This window comes from Podarcis filfolensis, assembly GCF_964270895.1.
Source record: "Podarcis filfolensis genome assembly, chromosome: 5".
In the NCBI taxonomy this organism is placed as follows: domain Eukaryota; kingdom Metazoa; phylum Chordata; class Lepidosauria; order Squamata; family Lacertidae; genus Podarcis; species Podarcis filfolensis.
In genome coordinates this window covers 87,175,106-87,192,928 of record NC_139608.1, presented here as the reverse complement: position 1 = coordinate 87,192,928, position 17,823 = coordinate 87,175,106, and the positions used below count along the sequence as shown (strand labels likewise).

The 17,823-nt window shown below is 45.4% G+C and overlaps 1 protein-coding gene across 2 annotated transcripts in view; it reads right to left on the bottom strand.

The window, feature by feature from the left end:
- Positions 1 to 17,823, bottom strand: part of PKD2L1 (polycystin 2 like 1, transient receptor potential cation channel) — a 53,761-nt gene that overhangs the window by 18,057 nt on the left and 17,881 nt on the right. For both annotated transcript variants that reach the window (XR_014548620.1, XM_083615583.1), the window contains exons 3-7: positions 11,519 to 11,646; positions 10,025 to 10,278; positions 7,096 to 7,320; positions 5,705 to 5,933; positions 2,896 to 3,066 (exon numbers count right to left, since the gene is read on the bottom strand). Coding sequence is in view for 1 of the 2 variants with exons in the window: in XM_083615583.1 (XP_083471709.1) it covers positions 2,896 to 3,066; positions 5,705 to 5,933; positions 7,096 to 7,320; positions 10,025 to 10,278; positions 11,519 to 11,646 (1,007 nt within the window). In the remaining variant the exon portion in view is untranslated. The remainder of the gene's footprint in view (positions 1 to 2,895; positions 3,067 to 5,704; positions 5,934 to 7,095; positions 7,321 to 10,024; positions 10,279 to 11,518; positions 11,647 to 17,823) is intronic.

Below are 17,823 nucleotides of genomic sequence, written 5' to 3'. Positions count from 1 at the left end.
AGTGACAAAGATTGACAGGGTGCTAATGGTATACAGTGGTACCTCAGGTTACATATGCTTCAGGTTACATATGCTTCATGTTACAGACTCCGCTAACCCAGAAATAGTGCTTCAGGTTAAGAACTTTGCTTCAGGATGAGAACAGAAATCGTGCTCTGGCAGCGCGGCGGCAGCAGGAGGCCCCATTAGCTAAAGTGGTGCTTCAGGTTAAGAACAGTTTCAGGTTAAGTACGGACCTACGGAACGAATTAAGTACTTAACCTGAGGTACCTCTGTACCTCAGATGCAGGTCTTCTGTGGCTGATGGTTTGAGGGTGTCTGTTCCATACTCTCCAACATACCTCTGTTGAAAACAGAAATGTCCCCTCCAATATGGGGTTGTCTGTATGTGTATCAGGTTGTAAGGGGTTGTACTGTGGTTGTGCGACAGTTCTTCAGTTTTTCAAACAGGTCTGTTTTATTCATGACAAAAGGGGAAGACACTGCACACAACATCCGGTAGGTGGCTCCCTCTGCAAATTTTGTCGCCCTGGAAATTTCTCATTTCAACATTTAAAACGCATGCACCCCATATTGTCTGGCCAGCAGCTGTTGCCTTAGGCTTAAGTGGAGCAGCGGAACCTGAATGACTTTTGAACTACTCAGGACTTCACCCAGCCAATGAAAGCATGCCGTCCTCAGCCAGCTTGAGTACAGCACATAAATAGTTTTTGCCAAAAACCAGAGAGGGAGAATGATATGCCTTGCAAAGAACCGCAGTTAAAAGTGTCGAGGGGGTCCATTTTCAGCACGTTTCCAGCATAGCTGTCAGCTTACAGATTTGAAAAGAAGGGACCAGCAGCCAAAATAAGGGATTTTAGTCAACGAGTTAAAAGGGACCAGATAATTTTGGAGAGCAGCGCCGGTTTTTAGCCCTTCGTTTCCAGAGGTTGCTGCTCAAGACACCAGCCGATGAAACACTGCAATTAAATAACTACAAGCAGCAACCACTTTTCGCGCAAAACGAAGTTCAAGCTACGAAGATGCTGCTGCAGTTCTGTATCTTTTCTCTCATGCTCCATCTGCAGCTCTCAATTCCATCAGGTGGGGCAGGAGGAAGGGGGGGGGAATAGCGCCCGAAGTAAACCCGCAGATCAGACCATCTATGCTAGTCTACCACTACAAATCTATGGGAGAAGCGCTTGCGGTCCTTCCCTTGTAGCCCTTGGAACACCTGCCCGCGCCTCCGCCTCCTCCTCTTCCTCCTCTTTCTGAACTGCTTTCTCTATGGTTGCCCTTGCTCTCCTCTCAAGGCTCCTCATAAATTCATAGACCATGCTAGGCTGCCCATTTGATTCGGGTCCTTCGGCAGCACAGCCGCAGTACGGCCTAGCGGGAGCGGCGGCGGTAGGCAGAGGGGAGGCCCCAGCAGAGACACTCAGTTTGGCAGCCGTGAGGAGGATGGTGGCGGAAGGGCCCGAGGCTCCCACCAGTCCCGGCGGGGCGGGGTTCCTGGGGGCCGAGGCTGGTGAGAGGAGGCTGGAGGGGGCCGGGCCAGGCAGCCAAGCAACACAGTTGGAGCCTCCCTCCTCCCTGGCTGGCAGGGAGGGAGGGAGAGGAGCTGCTTGCTTTGAAACCCGGGAAATTTAAGGGACATCCATCAATAAGGGACAGCAGCTGGACACAGTGCTGGGATAAGGGACTGTCCCTCCAAATAAGGGACGCTTGACAGCTATGGTTTCCAGTTGCTGTGGTACGGTTGCCACCCATCCTGTATAATACAGGATCACCCCGCATTTCAATATAAAATACTACATCCTGTATTCATTCAATACAGCATGTCGTTTGCCCTGTATTTCCGCTCTGCTGTGTGCCTCGGACGTGACTTCTGGTGTTTCACAAGGCACCAGAAGTTGCGTTGGGTACCATGTGGTGTGGGTACTGGGCACCCACCCAAAAATTTTGGTGGGTGCTCAAGCACCCAGGGCCCCCTAGAGATGGCACCCTTGGAGGGCAGGGGAGAAGATGACGGTGAAGGAGACTGAGCGGAGATATGATAGACATCTTCAAGTATCTGAAGGGCTGTCACATGGAGGAGGGAACAAGCTGGTTTTCTTCTGCCCTGGAGAGTGGGACCAGAACCCATGGCTTCAAGTTACAAGAAAGGAGATCCCAACTAAACATCAGGAAGAACTTCCTGACAGTAAGAGTTGTTCAACAGTGGAACGGTCTCCCTTGGGAGGTTGTGAACTCTCCTTCCTTGCAGGTTTAGAAGCAGAGGTTGGGTAGCATAGATGCATCAGTTGAGATTTCTGCAGGGCTTGGGTTAGATGGCGCTTGGGGTCCCTTCCAACTCTACGAATCTACGCTTCTATGCATAATATAGATGCTCCATCCTAGGAGTCCTGGAATCTTTGACTGACAACAGACTGATTCATAGTCAGGAAGCCAAGTTTTTATCTTGTAAATCGCCCTGTGATCCTCAGATGAAGGGCAGATAGATAATCAGATAGATAAATATATAGATGTTAGATAGATAGATGATAGATAGATAGATAGATGATAGATAGATGATAGATAGATAGATGATTGATAGATGATAGATAGATAGATGCTAGATAGATGATAGATGATCGATAGAAGATAGATGATAGAGAGATAGAGAGATAGAGAGATAGAGAGATAGAGAGATAGAGAGATAGAGAGATAGAGAGACAGAAATAGAGAGATAGAGAGATGTTAGATAGATAGATGATAGATAGATAGATAGATAGATAGATAGATAGATAGATAGATAGATGTTAGATAGATAGATGATAGATAGATAGATAGATAGATAGATAGATAGATAGATAGATGATAGATAGATGTTAGATAGATAATAGATGATAGACAGACAGACAGACAGATAGATACCTTGATCCAGGCAAAGAACAAGTTCACAGCGTTCATGTTGTTGTACTGAGTCTGCCAAAAAGCCAGGAATTCAAAGTCCGCATAGATGCTGGGGTTTCTCAGAAGCTGTCCCATCAACCTGTTGACCTCAATGGTGCGAAAGATGTGGAATCCGATGGCTACAATAGAAAGCTGAGGGGAAAACCCTGGGATTTAAAGGAAATTCTACAGAGAGTGGAGCCTCATCATTCTTTCGGACTTTCTGTAGCCATATTGCTCGACTACACCAGGGGTGGGGAACATCACATATGACGTCAGGTGTGAGAAAGGTTGGTTTGGCCCAAAGGGACTTTGACAGCACTGCTGGGTGTCGGGTGCTTTAGAACTGCTGAACAAATTTCAGCAGTTGTGCTTGGTGCCTAGGAAAGATACCGTGCCCTATCACACCCTCCCAATGAAGGTGTCTAATGAAGGTTCATTAGGTGGAAGTGCATTTTGGAAGGAAGACTATTGGGGCAAGGCAGTTTCTCTTGTCGCCTGCTAATTAGTCGAGAAACACATATAATTTCTGCAAAGGTGAGGTTGCAATCATACTTAACATAGTCAGCTGCTTCACATATTGCATACCATCAGTGCCGGATTTACATATAAGCTAAACAAGCAATAGCTTAGGGCCCCACTCTCTTGGGGCCCCAAAAAAAATTAAAGAAAAAAAACCTGGATGTACATTTCCAAAATATAAGATAAAAAACCAATAAAACCTACATGCAGCAGATATTGGTGTTGTGTAGGCTCCTATGATGTAAGTCATGGGCCCCGCCTGCTAGCCTGCTCCCTAAAATATCACTGGTTTGCTGATTTCTATATATAGGGTATCTACATTCTGCAGGGAATGGTTGCAGGGCAACATGTAGCATGCAGCTGCAGACTGCAGGGCAGCACAGTTGAATGTAGGCCAAGCTGTTGTAAGGTAAAGGTAAAGGGACCCCTAACCATTAGGTCCAGTCGTGACCAACTCTGGGGTTGCGGCACTCATCTCGCTTTATTGGCCGAGGGAGCTGGCATACAGCTTCCGGGTCATGTGGCCAGCATGACTAAGCTGCTTCTGGCGAACCAGAGCAGTGCACAGAAACACTGTTTACCTTCCCGCCGGAGCGGTACCTATTTATCTACTTGCACTTTGACGTGCTTTCAAACTGCTAGGTTGGCAGGAGCAGGGACCAAGCAACGGGAGCTCACCCCGTTGTGGGGATTCGAACTGCTAACCTTCTGATTGGCAAGCCCTAGGCTCTGTGGTTTAACCCACAGCGCCACTCGCGTCCCTTAGGTTGTACCTGTTACCTAATATTAAAATACATATTTTGTTATGTGCAAATGACTTTAGATACCTATGAGGTCCATAAATTATCCTATAGCATATATTCAACACAAAAAACAGTGACAATCTGTTGTTGACAAAGGACAGCTGGACATATAAAGGGCCCCATTACCTTCAGTAGCCTAGGGCCTCATGAAACCTAAATCCGGCCCTGCATACCATCCAAGTGTCCCTGTTTTCCAGGGACGGTCCCAGATTTACAGAAGCTGTCCCGGTTTCTGATTTTACTCCAGAATGTCCCGCTTTTCCTTAGGACGTCCCTATTTTCATCAGATGAATGTCGGAGGGTATGTTGTTTCCCTGTCTTTCTCTGATCTGCGCTGCTCTCCTTGTCAGCTCCCAGACAACCTTAGTCTTTGGTGGAGGGGCGGTTGCAGCCTCTGCCCGCCCCTCTAAAAGTGCAGAGGTATCCTATTAAAGGGATCCAGGAGGAGCTGGAAACCCAGTGTCAGGAGTCCAGGTTCTCAGCTTGATAACACAGTAAGCGTAGCTAATTAAAAAGGAGGCTTTATTGCAAAAAAACCCCAGATAGCTCCGGGCGGCTTGAACAAAGCCTGCGGCACCATTATTCAAGACGACCCTTCTGAAGACTGAGTGACCAGAAGCAACTGAACTTTCGCTTCTGACGTCTTTTGTTTTGCTTCCTATCCTGCAGCACTCTCATTCGTCGAGATCTCGGACTGAGTGGGTCAGCTCCCGCCTCTTCCCCATTCTCTGAGAGGCTGTCTCTTCACTCTTCCCTGCCTGTTTGTGCTTCCGACGAGCTTTGACAGCGTTCTAGCCTGCTCTCCGTTCCTGTCTTATCAGCTTGCACATCAAGGTCAGGAGGAGCCGGAGTATGCAGCTGCTGGTTTTCCTCTATCTGACTAACATCAAAGCAGCCTTTCTGTTCCTGGCTGTTTTCTGCATTTAGCTGCAGCCTTTCACTTGGAGCTGACTCATTCCTGACACCCAGAGAGGGGCGGGGACCATACCACTCTTCAAGGTGTCAATCTCACAGGGGAGACCTCCTTGATGTGTGTCATTAGGTCCTCTTCTCCTCGGGCTGACCCCAAACGGTATACAGTGGTACCTCGGGTTACATACTCTTCAGGTTACAGACTCCGCTAACCCCAAAATAGTACCTCGGGTTAAGAACTTTGCTTCAGGATGAGAACAGAAATTGTGCTCCGGCAGTACGGTGGCAGCTGGAGGCCCCATTAGCTAAAGTGGTGCTTCAGGTTAAGAACAGTTTCAGGTTAAGAACGGACCTCCAGAACAAATTAAGTACTTAACCCGAGGTACCACTGTATAGCTCAGCAGGCAGCCTGATGGTCAAATTAGTTTTCCAATAACTTGCCAAACCCTTCATCTGTCCTCAATAAAAGTTGTGGCCTTCTTGGACCCAAGCTATGTGTCTTTCCTGTGTCATCATTCAATGGTTCGTTCAATATGAATGGAAAATAATCTCACCAATATGACAACGATGTCCAAGATGTTCCAGATGCTGGTGAAGTACTTGAGCCTGTGAATGCGCAGCTCCAAGATCTCTTCCACCACGTAGTAGAAGATGAAGACGCAGAAGATGATCTCGCAAGCGACAATGAAGAAGTCCCAGGTGCTGACGTAGCGGAGGAGCTTTACTGTTCGGATCTGCCACGAAGGGATGGCTCCGCCGGTGGCTGGGAATTCAATCACTAACCTAATATGGAGGGAAGAGAATGTGTATGGGCAAAAACCAATGCTGCATTTTCCATTGACGTGCCTCAAAGAAGAATGGCAGATCAATAGGCGTATATACAAAACGTGATTGAAAGATGAACTCACCTGCTCTGCATATTGGTTTTGTAACTATTCTGCAGTCTTTGGTAATAATTCTTATTAGTTTTCAATTTCATTCCAACAATAGCCTCATTAAAACAATGCCAAATTATAATACAATTACTAATACCAATCATCCTGATACCAAATTAAATAATAATAATAATAATAATTTTTATTCATACCCTGCCCTCCCCAGCCAAGGCCGGGCTCAGGACAGCTAACAAGCAATAATAAAAACAAGTTGAATGAATACAACTTAAAAACAAGATTAAAATACAACATTAAAATATTGAAATATTAAAATATTAAAATGCAGCCTCATCACAGGAGGAGAAAGGAAAAAGAAAAAAGAAAGAGGGGGAGGGAATCAAATTGGCTCCAAGCCAAAGGCCAGGTGGAACAGCTCTGTCTTACAGGTCCTGCAGAAAGAAATCAGATCCTGCAGGGCCCTAGTCTCATGAGGCAGAGCGTTCCACCAGGCCGGAGCCAGTGTTGAAAAGGCCCTGGCTCTGGTTGAAGCTAAATACAGTGGTACCTCGGGTTAAGAAGTTAATTTGTTCTGTAGGTCCGTTCTTAACCTGAAACTGTTCTTAACCTGAAGCACCACTTTAGCTAATGGGGCCTCCTGCTGCCGCCGCACGATTTCTGTTCTCATCCTTTAGCAAAGTTCTTAACCCGAGGTACTATTTCTGGGTTAGTGGAGTCTGTAACCTGAAGCGTATGTAACCCGAGGTACCACTGTAATTTAGGTGACCCCCCCCCAGCTGTCAATGTTTCCCTTTTTTTAAGGGAAATTCCCTTATTCCGAATAGGATTCCTCGCAAGAAAAGGGAAACGTTGACAGCTATGACCCCCCCCCCCCGCGTGCTAGAATTGATGGTTTAACGATTTTCTTTATTTCTGCGTTCCAAAATCTTATTAATTTCAATCGCACTCCAGTCGAGATAACAATTCCTTATACAACAACTGCAATATTAACAACTTCCCTTTGTATTGACACATTAAATGACATATGAAATGGGTAATAGATGGTCGCTCACCTCAGGACGCAGAAAAGGTTGATATTGGCATTGTACACAGAAAAGTCAATGAAAACCACGCGAGTTCCCCGATTGAGCCACAAGTTTTCTTTCAGGACTCGGAGAGCTCTAGCGCTTTCCCGACGGGTCATTTTGAGATCCATGTAATAACCTCCTCCGCTGTAACTTGTCAGCCGGCCCCAGTGAGAGGAACCGTCCAACTCTTCCTCTGTGTGGTACTGCCACCTGCACACAGAAGATGCAACAAGAGAAAGAGGGGGCTGATGGACAAAGCCAAAATGTTATCTATTCCAGACCCGGGATGCCATGTGCATATTGCACATGAATTCCCCCCCCCCCCAAAAAGATTTAACTTAATGCCCCAGAGGTGCACACAACCAGAACACAGTTCTTGGGACTCTGGCCAATATTCTTTACATCAAATATTTTCGGAACCCTTTACACGACGTTGGCTCAGTCTGCGCTGAAACAAGGCATGGAGCGAATGCGCAGGCTTCCAGAACGGTGTTTATGGCTGGACTCTTTGCTCCCCCACAGGTCCTGCTCCTCCTGTTTGGCTCCATGGTTAGGCTTAGCATGTTATCCGAACCCCAGGTTCATGGTTTATCTAAAGGTAAGAACTATCACCTTGAAATTAACTTTGGAACAGCTCGTTACTCAATGGTTCTACTGTGGGCCGGCCCATCTATTAGTCTCCTTGAAGCAGTTGCCTCAGGAGTCAGGCTGGGGACAGCTGGGAGAGGTGGCAGATCCAGGTGCCTGAGGGTCATGCCACTCGCGGCCTCCTGCACTTGCGTGGTGAGTTTCTGCCTCCCCCCTCAGAAATAAAGACACAAGACACCGGAGTTTAAGGTTAATGGGCAAAAAAGGCCACAACTTTATTGATTACAGGAATTGAGCGGTATTGGCTTAGGCATTGGTCCTATCGACTAACCAGCTTCAGCCTGCTAGCTTGAAGACCGGCAAGGGTTAACCACCAGTAGGGGGAGTCCTGCTGATGTACATCAACTAGGTAGTCCCCCGGAGTCACCGCTCGGGGGCGTGCCTTAGGCCCACACCTCTATAGGCTTCGGACAGGGCAACGCCCCCCGGAATCCTTTATTTGCTACGAGGTAGGTGAAAAACCAAATGGCTGGTGCCAATTTGCCAAGTGGAAAAAAATCCTACCAGGCGGCCAACCGAAGTCCATAGCAATGTCAGAGATCCGAACCTAACGGGTGGGAGGGTGGGAAAACGTAAGCAGCTGGAGCGCGGAAAGAGGGAAATCCTTGGCCGCGCCGGCCCTAAATAGGACGGGCCACGCCTCCTGGACCAGCCAATTGGCTGGCCAAGGAGATGACGCGACCAAGGATTCCCCTAGTATTGCGGGGAGGGGCGTGAAGCCCGCAACTCCACCTCCTCTCTAGTTCGGAAGTGGCTTTGTCACACACAGCTGCCATTTCAGAAGAGCAGGGCTGCTGTCTGCTCTTTTCTGGCCTCCTTTTCTCTCCCTGCCACCTTCAGCGTGTCAAGGCCAACCCAGGCCACCTCCAGTCGCCTCAGGCGGCGGCAGAGGCAGCATGCGTGCGTAGCAAGTGCATGCGTACCATTTTCTGTTTTGCCTCAAGCTGCAAAATGTCTTGAGCTGGCCTTGGTTTCACTGTTACCTGCTCCTGGTGGCTAAGAAAGACCACCAGGCTGGGAATCACCTGTCCCTGCTTGCACTGATCGTGTCTCAGAATAACCTTCCTGACATCCCACCGGCTACCAAACCGGAGGTTCCCCCTCTCATGCCAACCGCAGACCCTCCAAAAGTGCCTATTTTCTAGGGGCAGTCTTGGATTTTGCAGAAGCCATCCTGGTTTCTGATTTGATCCTGGAATGTCCCGCTTTTCCCCAGGGCGTCCCTATTTTCATCGGAGAAATGTCAGAAGGTATGGAGTTATGTGACCCCCGAGCCAAGGAGATAAGTAACTATACAACCTTTAGAAGACACCTGAAGGCAGCCCTGTATAGGGAAGTTTTTAAAAAGGGTTAATGTTTTATTATGTTTTCATGTATTTTGGAACCTGCCCAGAGTAGCTGGGGCAACACAGTCAGATAGGTGGGGTATAAACAGAATAAAATAATAAATATAATAAAAATAGAGTAGGACATGCCTATTTTCATCAGAAAAACGTTGGAGGATATGAAGGTGTAGACGTTACTTTTGCTTTCCAACCAGTGCCGGATTTACAAGCTAAACAAGCTATAGCCACCCCAAAAAATAAAGGGGGAAAAACTGGATGTACAGTGGTACCTCAGGTTAAGTACTTAATTCGTTCCAGAGGTCCGTACTTAACCTGAAACTGTTCTTAACCTGAAGCACCACTTTAGCTAATGGGGCCTCCTGCTGCCGCCGCGCCGCCGGAGCACAATTTCTGTTCTCATCCTGAAGCAAAGTTCTTAACCCAAGGTACTATTTCCGGGAGTCTGTAACCTGAAGCGTATGTAACCTGAAGCGTATGTAACCCGAGGTTACTGTACATTTCCAAAATATAAGATAAAAAACAAATAAAATAAAACCAACATACAGCAACAGTGTTTTGTGTTGTGTAGGCTCCTGTGATGTAAGTCATGGCCTGCTAGCCTGCTCTCTAAAATATCACTGGTTTGCTCATTTCTATATATAGGGTGCCTACATTCTGCATGGACTGGTTGCATGGCAACATGTGCAAATGGCTTTAGATACCTATTATGTCCATAAATTACCATATAGCATATATTCAACGCGAAAAACAGCGCCAATTTGTTGTTGAAAAAGGGCAGATGGACATATAAAGGGCCCCATTACCTTCAGTAGCTTAGGGCCTCATCAAACTTAAATCCGGCCCTGTTTCCAACAGTGGAGAGGATGACCAAGCTCTTAGTTTGTGAAACTCAAGAAAGGCAGAAGTTATGATCTACTCACGCTGTTCCATTGAGGAGCCCAAAGGGGGACCTGTCCTCCTTCTCCTCACTGTAGACATCATAACAGCCAAAAATGTCTTCCTTGAAGTCTTCATGCACCACACACGAGTTGTTCTGCACCTTCAGTTGACGCATTCGTGGGACCCCCAGCAGCAAGTTCTCGTAATAGATGTATGACTGAGTGTTATGGCCTAGGGATTCGTTGTTGTACCATTTGGTCCAATACAAGCTGTCCAATAAAGGGCCTTGAGTATACTGTGGAGATATGCAGAAAGGGGCAAGAAGAAGGACATGAGATCTAAGACAGCAACAACACACAGAATGGCCGGAGACTGGAAACTAGGGTTGCCATATTCCCCAAATCCACACAAAGCTGTTGGAACTTTTTTGGGGGAACATCCCCCCCCCCATCACGTTTTTGGGCTTTTCTTGGATTTTTAAAGCATTTTATAAAAAAGAAATCGCCCTACTTGCCATACATCCAGATTTCCCCAGACATTTTGCCGATTCAGCAAAAATCCGCCCGGGCGCCATTTTTGCAACCCGATTCCCGTATGTGTCCAGGAAAACCCATACGTATAGCAGCCCTACTGGAAAACTGCCTTTCTCGTATGACTAAATGTATTATTGGGTTCTGTTTGCAGAGATTCTCAGTTTAAAAGGGGATGGGGAGCACTTAGGACTCTCCTTGTATAACAGGCCTGTCTAAAAGGTTGGGGAGTAGAGCCAAGTTGGGAGTGCACTGGGGGTGAGGCAAGCAGATAAGAGTTAAGACTCTGAGCACCCAAGGGTGGGAGGGTCCCTTTGTATCTTTGCCAACGGGCTACTAGCTGACATGTGCACAAATTGCTAACGCATGATGGCATGGGCTGTGTGTACATTTTCTCACATAGCTCATTGTGCAGTCACCAACACAACTGACTCCCAAGTCCAGGCAAGCTTGATGTCTATACAAATTGAAAAGGAACCCTGATCAGCTGGGATGAATACGTTGTTCCTTTTCTGGCCTGGGTCTCTATCATTCGTAAGTCCATACCATTCATTTTCTCCCTTCATTCGAATGTTTAAAAAAGATTCTTCAAAGATTGTTTTTAAATACACATTTTATCACAAAAATACACATTTAAACATGTATTTTATAGCAATATTTTAAAGTGCACATTTAAACCTAAAATGCACACATTTCTTCTTTTTTAAACATTTTTGGAGCTAAGAACTGTTTTGCAAAGTTCGGAGAGGTGCAAAGCCCAAAGAATGGTTGCATTTTGATCCATGTGTCCTGGAGGCACAAATTTGCTTTCAAATGAATGAAAATTCTCCCCCGTTCCTGATAATCCATTTTGAGCTGTTGGATGAACAGCTTTCAGTTGAACCTGTGCCGATTTGCAACGGCCAGTTCAAGCCAGTTAGTTATGATAGGCCAATTTACGAGAGCCACTTTCAGTTTGCTAGGAAAAATCTGACACAGGAAACACAGAGCTTGTTGGGTACTCACTCGCCAAAAGTCAGCCATGCTTCCAATCTCCTGGAAGGAGATACCACTGTCCGTAGGAGTTTCCAAGAAGAGTTCGGACATCACTTTGGTGTAGTAATAGGCATTTGAACTTGTCATCCCATAAGTCACTAGAGATAAATCAGGTTGGGGAAAACAGCATGCAATTCAATAGGATTTAGACATTCATTCCACCTGACTGGCTTAAGTACGCAATATTAGAGCGGGAAGGTAAGTTTTATTATACTGATAAGTTGGAAGAATGCAGATATGATCCCCATTGATCAATGGATTGACAGTATGACAACACTCGTGAAGTATGAACAGACTGCTTAAAGATTTAGATTTTGTTTGGATAAATATTACAGCATTTGGAAAGTGTTCGTACAGGGCAAAGTATGCAATTAATATCTATATACATATTAGGATAATAACACTATATAAGAATGCATGAGAGTATATTATATTGCGGGTGGGGCTGTGATCTAAACCACTGAGCCTCTTGGGCTTGCCGATCGAAAGGTCGGTGGTTCGAATCCCCGCAATGGAGTAAACTCCTGTTGCTCTGTTCCAGCTCCTGCCAACCTAGCAGTTCAAAAGCACGCCAGTGCAAGTAGATAAATAGGTACAGCGGTGGCGGGAAGGTAAACGGCGTTGCCATGCGCTGCTCTGGTTTTGCCAGAAGTGGTTTAGTCATGCTGGCCACATGACCCAGAAAGCTGTCTGCGGACAAACGCCAGCTCCCTCGGCCGGAAAGCAAGATGAGCGCTGCAACCCCATAGTCGCCTTTGACTGGACTTAACCGTCCAGGGGGTCCTTTACCTTTAGCCTTTTACCTGATATATACACACTTTTTTCTCACTCCCCGCTTTTTTTCTCTGTATCATTGTATTTCTTAAAAAATGAAATTCTTTCAATAAAATATTGATATTTTAAAAAAATTGGCATTTTTTATTAGAGTATTTCGAGGCAGGAATGGGAAGGGGTTTGAGTGACAGGAAAATCTTTCTTAGGCAGCATCGATGATACAGAATTTACAACAAAGGCAAAATCTTGATGGAGCCTATATCAATAAAAATATGAAAGATTTCAACTTTTATATCAAGGGGAAGAAAACAGCATTTGCAAGCTCTGTGGCTCAGGCTAAAATCTCAGGCTATCGAAAGCACCTGATCTACAGATTAGCCAGCATTGCAGCAGTCAAAGGTTGCCGCCCTCACTTTCTGCAAAAAAATTATCCTTAACACATTTTACAGAGTTTCCAACATACTATAGATCCTAAAGGGACCGTTTAATGGGCAATGATGCATTTAGGACAGATCCATTGGCATATCAGCATATGGTGACTGGGAGTGGCCACCGAGACCATATAACACCAGTCCTGAAAGACCTACATTGGCTCCCAGTATGTTTCTGAGCACAATTCAAAGTGTTGGTGCTGACCTTACAGCCCTAAACAGCCTCGGCCCAGTATCCCTGAAGGAGCGTCACCACCCCCATTGTTCAGCCCAGACACTGAGGTCCACGGCCAAGGGCCTTCTGGCGGTTCCCTCACTGCGAGAAGCGAGGTTATAGGGAACCAGGCAGAGGGCCTTCTCTGTAGTGGCACCCACCCTGTGGAACACCCTCCCACCAGATGTCAAGGAAATAAACAACTATCTAACTTTTAGAAGACATCTGAAGGCAGCCCTGTTTAGGGAAGTTTTTGATGTTTGATGTTTTATCGTGTTTTTAATATTCTGTTGGGAGCTGCCAGAAGGGCGGGGTATCTATAAATAAACAAATAAATAAATAAATAAATAAATAAATAAATAAATTGCAGTGGTTATATAAAACAAACATGCCGAGACCAAAACTTTTGTGGAATTCCTATTGCTCCTCAAATCTGAAGTCTAGCTGCAGGGGGGGGGGGGCTGTCTGTACTCCTAAAAGAAAACTTCTCTGGTGAGAGAAACCGCCCCAGCTAATAACCAGAGTTTGGTTGCTGGAAATTAGCATCTGAAACATAGGAGCCAACTCTTAGGGGCCGAGGGGGTCTAAAAAAATTGAGCCCCTCCCAAGTTGATAGGCTTTGCTATTCAAATGGTGTGCATGTACTGCGTCATGTGACCAATTATGCAGGATGGGGCTTATCTGGGCCCCCACAATATTTTATTCAAGTTGGCACCCTTGATCTGAAATACCTCTTCAGCTTAATTTCAATCCCTATTCCGTCCCTGCCCCCCTCATTCAAAGCTATGACTGTGGGCTTAACAGGACCTCCATTTGCCTTGCCGATTTCTGCAGGGAAAGCCGACTTTGAGCATTGAACTGGAACAAACGGCAATCGCTCAAAGCCTAGAAATTGTGGGGCAAGTTGAAAACTACTTGGGCCTGTCTAGGCACAGAACAAGGGGGCGTGTGATGTAAAGGTATTTTTGTATGCCACAACTGCTGCACAGATTTTACTAGCCAAAAAATGGAAAACACAAGAACTACCAACGGTAGAAGAATGGCAGATGAAGATAATGGAGTTTATGGAGCTGGCTGATCTCACGGGGAGAATCCATGACCAGAAAGAAGAGGAACACCAAGAAGAACGGAAGAAATTCAAAGACTATTTGAATATATATTGTAATATTAAAGATATGTAATCACTTGAAAGCATCTATTACGCCTAGGATTAAATTGGGATTACATATATATATAAAAAGAAAATGTACGATAAGAAAAGTTAGGAAATATGATTATGACTGTGATATGGTTTTATGAAATAATGATATTGGAAACTGCTATATATAAATACTAAGAAACTCAGATGGAAGAGATTTGAGGAAGTCAAATAATATGTTTATGAAGATGGATTCTAATTAAGTGTTAGTTTATGTGGTGATTTGTTGTATTTTATGTTTTATATTCTTTTTTTCTTTTTCCCGTTTCATTCCCCCCCCCCTTTTCTTTATTATTGTTAACTTTTTCTTCTGTTATGTTTATGTATGGAAAATAATAAATATTATTGTGGAGGGGGGGGGGAGAACAAGCGGGCGTGTGCATGAGTCCTGAGCTCTGTGACCAGTCCATGTCTATTTTCCCTGAGTGGAGACTAACCCATAGAATTAGTAGATCCTATCTGAGGCTTGTGTTGGAGGCCTCAAACACAGGCATTTCCTAATGTCCTCCTGACTAATCCGATTCACATGCTTTAGTTCACAGGCAGCCATAGTTACGTTTGCTTCTTGTATCAGCCTGTTCAAAGCAGGCTCCCAAGCCAGTTCAGTTGTACAGAGAGTAGCAACGAGACGCAGAGGTATAGCATGGGGGGGGGGAGCCGGGGGGCCGTGGCCCCAGGAGCACATTTTTTGAGGGGACACAATCAGGCGCCCGCACGACAGCTGGGTTTGTCTAGTGGGCAGGTGGATAGAGGCAATGGGCAAGGACGAATCTGTTGGAGGTGGGCTCCATTCACCTCCATGCACCCCCCAGCATGCGCCCCCTACCCCAGCTGCCCAGTCCATCACAGGGGTGCAACACTTGCTGTTAAGTTGTGGGTGAACATATCAGACGACACAGTGATTCTTCAAACAGCTCTTGTTTATTCACAGGCCAGAACAGAGCATAACTGAAGGGTTCAGCCATCCTGCTTATATAGAACTCCACTAGAACGCAACAGTAACCATTTTCTGTAACTATCCAATCACTGAACGTCACTTTCAATCCCTTATTTGCATATGTGGACCTGAGTGAAAACTATCTACAGTATCCCCCTGTTGGCCCAGGGTGAGAACTTCAGTACATAACACTTGCCCTGCCCCAGCCACCAGCAACCCACGCTACACCACTTGAGGACGGTGGCTGCTACTCTCAAAACACAGCCTTGGAGGTAATTTTCAAGGTCACAGATCTCCACATAGCATGGGTTTGGGCTACATTTGGGGAAACGGTTGCATCTCTGGAGAAACCGATCTGGATATCCGCTACTCCAGAGATTTCCAAACTTTTCATGTTGGTGACAGACTCCTTACACATGCATCATTTTGCAACACAGCAATTCAGTTTTACTGGCAAACTGGAGGTTAAATTAACCCCTTCCCAGCCCTGGGAGGAGCTCGGGGAGGAATGTGTGACACACCTTACACCAGGGGTCAGCAAACCTTTTCAGCAGGGGGCCGGTCCACTGTCCCTCAGACCTTGTGGGGGGCCAAACTATATTTTTTTGGGGGGGGAATGATTGAATTTCTATGACCCACAAATAACCCATAGCCATAGTGACTGTATTATGCAAGATAAGCTATTCGCTGGAACAGCTTCATAAGAAGACGGATGACATGGCTTTTAAAATTGACAACTTGGGACAAAAAGCGATTAATATGGGACAAAAAGTGAGCACCAACACAGAAATAATTCAGGACTTGGTACAGGAATCTACTTTGGCAGGACAAATTGTGGAGGAGAGGGAGAAAGCTGTTGTTGTTGAGCCTAAAGTAATACAAGCAGGATCCTCAGTCTTACAGAAGAAAATTGAGGACTACAAGTTGAGGCCTTTTATGATCGAATCTAGAAAAAATCAGATTCTGAGGATCGGATCCCAGCCTGGACTGAAGAAGGAAAGTTGGAAAGATCCCTCTATGCAGGGATTAACTGACTTCTGGGACATGGACTTGGGTCTGGAGGAGATTGAAGTTCTGGGGGCCTTTGGATTTGGAGGAATCTTGAAACATGCCCTGAAACACTTTATGGATCTTAGCTTCAACTATGGAGATTTGGCTGACCTGTCCAGAAGGAACAAAAGTATTGTCAGGTTGGAGTCTTCCAGAGATCTGCTCTTTAGAATTAAAGAATATGAAGAAGACCTGCAGAAGGGACCTGGAAAAGAGTTAAGAGCCTCAGACATAAGATCTCCAGGTTGATGGACTATATGGAATTGACGGAAAGGACTGGCAGAATCCGAAACCAGGGAGAGGAGATGGTGGAAGAAGATCGGAAAATTTAAAGTTTATATATAGAAATACTGTAAAATTAATGAGTGATAGAAAAATGGTGGAATGAAATTTTATGGCCTTAGCAGAAATGTTATAAGGAGTTAAGCATATATAAGTATTTTAGCCTTAATGGAAAATAAGGTTAAAAATATGTCGAGATATTTATAATATGATAGAAAATAGAGAAAGATGGAAAGGATTTGCTGAAACAATTAATAGAAGTGGAATACAAAAAGGGAGGTGAGAGGAGGTCGAGGAAATAAGGGAATGAAAGATAGAGTATGGAAAAGGTGTGATGTATGTTTTTAAATTGTTTTTGTTTTGTTTTATTTAGGGTTAGGGATAGGGTTAGGATTTTGTTTAGTTTAGTTTAATGTGTTTAGTTTAATGTGTTTAGGTTGTGTTTTGTATTGTTTATATATTGTATTGTATTGCTTTTTTCTTTTTTGTTTCTTGTCTTCTTTTTTTTTCTTTCCCCCCCTTTTTTCTCTCGTCTTCTTTTCTTTTCTTTTCCTTTTCTGTAATCTTTAAAAGTAATAAATATTATTTTTTTTAAAAAAGAGATGCATTTTAAATAAAAAGACACATTCTACTCATGTAAAAACACTGATTCCCAGACCATCCGCGGGCCGGATTTAGAAGGCGATTGGGCCGGATCCGGCTGCCATGCCTTAGTTTGCCTACCCATGCCCTACACACTGCAGCCAACACACTAACATGCCACAACGCACAGTTTAGAAAGCTCTGATCTACACCAAAATGGGAGGTAAGAAGCTTCACCCTTAAACTTATAAGTAAAGGTAAAGGTACCCCTGACCATCAGGTCCAGTAGTGACCGACTCTGGGGTTGCGGCGCTCATCTCGCTTTATTAGCCGAGGGAGCCGGCGTACAGCTTCCGGGTCATGTGGCCAGCATGACTAAGCTGCTTCTGGCGAACCAGACCAGCGCACGGAAACGCCGTTTACCTTCCCGCCGGAGCGGTACCTATTTATCTACTTGCACTTTGATGTGCTTTCGAACTGCTAGGTGGGCAGGAGCTGGGACCGAGCAACGGGAGCTCACCCTGTCGTGGGGATTCGAACCACCAACCTTCTGATCGGCAAGCCCTAGGCTCTGTGGTTTAACCCACAGCGCCACCACGTCCCCTCAAACATATAGAAGCAGTGAAAGTTTTTCTTTCACACGTGAAGTGATATAAGGGCTTGTGTGACAAGAAATCATCAGGAATTATGGCCATAAACATGGATTGGGTTTGTCATGGCCATTTTAACCAGTCCTAGTGCTAGGACAAATGCCTCATCCATTCAGCAAAGGGGTCAGGTTCTGCTTGCTCCGCTAAGAGAGGGATC